The sequence below is a fragment of the Rosa chinensis genome, chromosome 5 (genome assembly GCF_002994745.2).
Source record: "Rosa chinensis cultivar Old Blush chromosome 5, RchiOBHm-V2, whole genome shotgun sequence".
NCBI lineage: Eukaryota > Viridiplantae > Streptophyta > Magnoliopsida > Rosales > Rosaceae > Rosa > Rosa chinensis.
This window is the reverse complement of record NC_037092.1, coordinates 3051854-3055356: the sequence shown is the minus strand read 5'-3', so window position 1 is coordinate 3055356 and position 3503 is coordinate 3051854. Positions and strand designations below refer to the sequence as shown.

General features: G+C 37.3%; 1 protein-coding gene across 10 annotated transcripts; it reads left to right on the top strand.

Moving 5' to 3' along the window:
* The first annotated feature begins 236 nt into the window (after nucleotides 1–236).
* Nucleotides 237–3081, top strand: LOC112165790. 10 transcript variants are annotated; one of them, XM_040519491.1, is made up of 7 exons: nucleotides 237–658; nucleotides 844–901; nucleotides 995–1056; nucleotides 1730–1830; nucleotides 2166–2195; nucleotides 2391–2501; nucleotides 2780–3081. In XM_040519491.1, the coding sequence occupies exons 3-7, from the start codon at nucleotides 1054–1056 to the stop codon at nucleotides 2820–2822; spliced, it is 288 nt and encodes a 95-aa protein (XP_040375425.1). In that variant the 5' UTR covers nucleotides 237–658; nucleotides 844–901; nucleotides 995–1053; the 3' UTR covers nucleotides 2823–3081. The 10 variants fall into 10 exon arrangements, 3 of the variants coding, with proteins under 3 accessions (XP_040375425.1, XP_040375424.1, XP_040375426.1); XM_040519490.1 differs by having other exon boundaries at nucleotides 809–901; XM_040519492.1 differs by having other exon boundaries at nucleotides 780–901.
* Nucleotides 3082–3503: the final 422 nt, after the last annotated feature.

Genomic DNA, 3503 nt, shown 5'->3' with positions numbered 1-3503 from the left:
TATAAGAAGAGTAAGCCAAGAAGGCGAAACCAACACTACAAGAAAACTGATCATTCACGACGCTGAATTTACGGCGTGCATTAAATGTATGCCGTAAATGATACTCATTCACTGCGTGCATTGAATGTGCGCCGTGAAACTTGTATTTTTAAATAATAAAGCAAAGCGTACACTGAAAGCATGCCGTGTTTGTTATTGTGCAAATGTTTATTACGACGCGTTTGGAGTATTGCCGTCTTTGTGTAATCAAAATAGCTACGAAATTTGGCCAAAATTAAAGTTAAATCTCCTTCTCAGTCCATCCCTCGCTCTTATCTTTCTCTCTCCATTGAAAGCTTCGAGAAATCTCAAACCATTACCAGCTCGGCAGCTCCTCTGCAAAAATCAAGTCACTCTCTGTCTCCGAGATCACACCCCCTCAGCTCTCCAACCTCTCAATTGTCAAATCCGCCTCCACCTTCTCCTTCGCCTCCGCCTTCGCTAGTGAGCCATCGGAGGCGGAGCTCGATAAGTTCGGTGTCTCCGACGATATCAGAGCCTTTGTCAAGGGACTCACTTCCGAATTTTTTGATTCGGTTCTTCAAATGCGCACCGTTTCGATCAAATAGTCGACTCTCTAATCCTTGATGCTCTGCACTTCGCTCCTCGCAGCTCATCGGTCAGTAATCTAGGGTTTTCAATTTGAATTTTTCGTTTTGAATTTTTGAATTTGATCCCAACGATCATTCAATTCAATCCATATGTATACGTTATTTACTCGATTTGGATTTGTATATCAGTTTGATCTGATTCTTGTTAATTGGAGTAGATGGCGTAAGATTTGATTAAATTTGCGATCACCAGGGATATTAAAACAGTGATCAAGAGTTTGTCTGTGATGGCAAAGACGACTCTTCCAGTGGTACATACATACACTCTCTCTCTGTTTCTCTAACCAACTCTCAATTTTAGTGAAATTTTGACTTACTGGGTGGGTGCATGTTGTTATTTGCAGGTGAGGAAAACACAGAGACCCAGCAAAGCTTCGTAGAGAGGAAGCATCAGTTTCCTGGAATGGTAAATATCTATTCTTTTTTTGTCAGGTCAACACCCAGAAACGTAATTTTGACTTTCATTGGTCCATTTGTAAACTTGTATTGATATTTATAATGTCAGAGTTGATCTTTCCCTATTGAAAGTTTTGAGCTTGAATGATGGAATGTGTGAGCTTCCACTTTAAATTTCTATGGCTGGTGACAAGCAAATGCTTTTCATGAGTTGTTTAGGAGTAATATAGTACATTTGAGCTTTGGTAGTGACAGAATGTGGAAGCTGTGCAATGAAATTTGCAAATTTGTGAAGAGTTTACATGTTCTATTCTTGTTTAGAAACAAACTTTAACTTCATACTTATCTGGTGTTTAATGGAGGAATCAAATATATAGACGAGCATGTATGTATTCAACTGTATTTAATTGGATACTTAGTGATGCATTTACTTACATAGTAGCAGCAGCTCTTCTACAAGAGTTATTTTGACCTTTTCCCCCTGGGTTTTTTTATCCTTCCCGAGTATTTCTTAGAAGGTTGTGGCACTTAAAATTCTGTATTTGATTTCTATTTTTCAGTGTATTTCGCCTGGTCTTTGTTATTCCTTGGCCTATAGAGTTTGAATCTCAAATTATTGAAATAAATATGTGAATCTTGGCTTGTTCCAAGAGTTGATCGTTCAAGAATTTTCATTTCATCAGCTGAATGCCAATTTACTCTGGCCAGGGACATTTGCATTTGCAGAATGGTTAATTCAAAACAGGCCATTGATTGAGGGACAACATTGTATTGAACTGGGCAGGTATTTCTCAAAGCTTTGACATCCATTTGTTAGTGGAATCATCCACTCCTGGCCAGGCATAGACAATAATACTTGAATGCATTATTTTTTTTCTCTTGCTTTGACCTTGGGGCTCCCAAGTAATAATCGCATTATGTTAATACTATCTTTTTAAATATATGGTATACCTTCCTTTTGTTGTTTGTAAGATGAAGTTTTGTTTACCTGCCGGTAGTTCGACTGATTTCTCAGGAAAACCTTTGCAAAGATGTATGCAATGTCTTCTCATGAACCCTAGATACAGAGTGTAACATTACTGTTTTCTGTTTTCTACTTCTTTGTCTGTGATGGCGTAGATGGCCCCTGTGTTCGCAAATTCAATCAAGGTACAAGAGTTTCTGTACTTCATTTATGTGTATGTTTATACAAACAAATTAGCTGATCCTTAGTTTAGTATCTGTGTATATATAGTAACAGTTAGACAATTCATGGTGTGAGTCTCGCTCCATAATAGACACACACACGTATATGAGAATTTAATGGCTGCCTCATTTATTTGGTTCTTGTTTTTGTTGATGCAGTGGGGTTGACAATTCGGGCAAGACTAGGATTGTGCTCACGATTAATGGGGAGGACACCAGCCTTGTCACTCCCACTCTCGGCTTCAACATCAACACCCTCACTTACCAAAAGTAACTTCTTTCTTTTATGCAACACTAGCAATGATTTCGGTTTATTGAATTTGTATTTATATGATTTTGGTATATGGGATGTGGGGGGTCAAAATACAATACCATCTTATTGGAGAAACTATTTTGAACACCAGCCTTGTCTTCCTCCTGATCTTTTTTTTTTTTTTTTGGAGAATTGAGAGCTTTGCATTCTCTGTAAATTCTATGAAATAACTTCAGGGTTAAACTGAAATAGTAAATTTTGTAGCTCTTTATTAATGTCATTCAATATTGTCCAGCTCCAACTTCAATGGGGAAACAAGAGGCATCCGTAAGTGTTGAATTTATCATGAAGATCCAAGTAAAGCTGTTCTTTTAAGACACAAGATGTATTTGAAGTGGAATGTGGTAATGTGCAGTGAACGGTTGAGGCAATCCACCCCAATGGCTTTACACTACCAGTTTAGGTTCATTTTATTTGTATTGGTTTTGCTATAAGCTTCATTTGTTATTGCATCCACAACATTTGTTTGTATACTGCTCAACTTTTTATACAAGTGAATGTTCTCTTATGAAATTGCAACAAGTAAAGAATTTGACAGATTTGTTATTCTTTTTATTTATAGTGTTTCTGAGTGACATTGGAACAACAGAGAATTTTTTTTTTATTTAAAAAAAATTGAATTTACGGCGTGCAGAGCATGCCTTAAACCAAAATTTACAGCATGCTTTTGGGTCATTTACGGCGTGCGTACTAAATTTTACGGCATGCTTTTGGGTCATTTACGACGTGCATTTTGCACGCCGTAAAAAGATTAAAAAATTTCCTTTTTTACGACGCAGTCTATAATGGCGCATTTTTGCTCGGATTTTCACGTCGTAAATTGTCATTTACGGCGTGTTTTGCACGTCGTAAATGGCTTGTTTTCCTGTAGTGCAATAATGTAAATTTATAGTTTTATACATGTCTGCTCATTCTTTGAAGAACGTCTGCGAGCCTAAAAGAAGAACAAGTCTCACAGA

Coding starts and splice junctions, on each gene's coding strand:
- LOC112165790 (XM_040519491.1), top strand. Junction 1,831..2,165: donor CATTGTATTGAACTGGGCAG/GTATTTCTCAAA, acceptor GTGATGGCGTAG/ATGGCCCCTGTGTTCGCAAA. Junction 2,502..2,779: donor AACACCCTCACTTACCAAAA/GTAACTTCTTTC, acceptor AATATTGTCCAG/CTCCAACTTCAATGGGGAAA.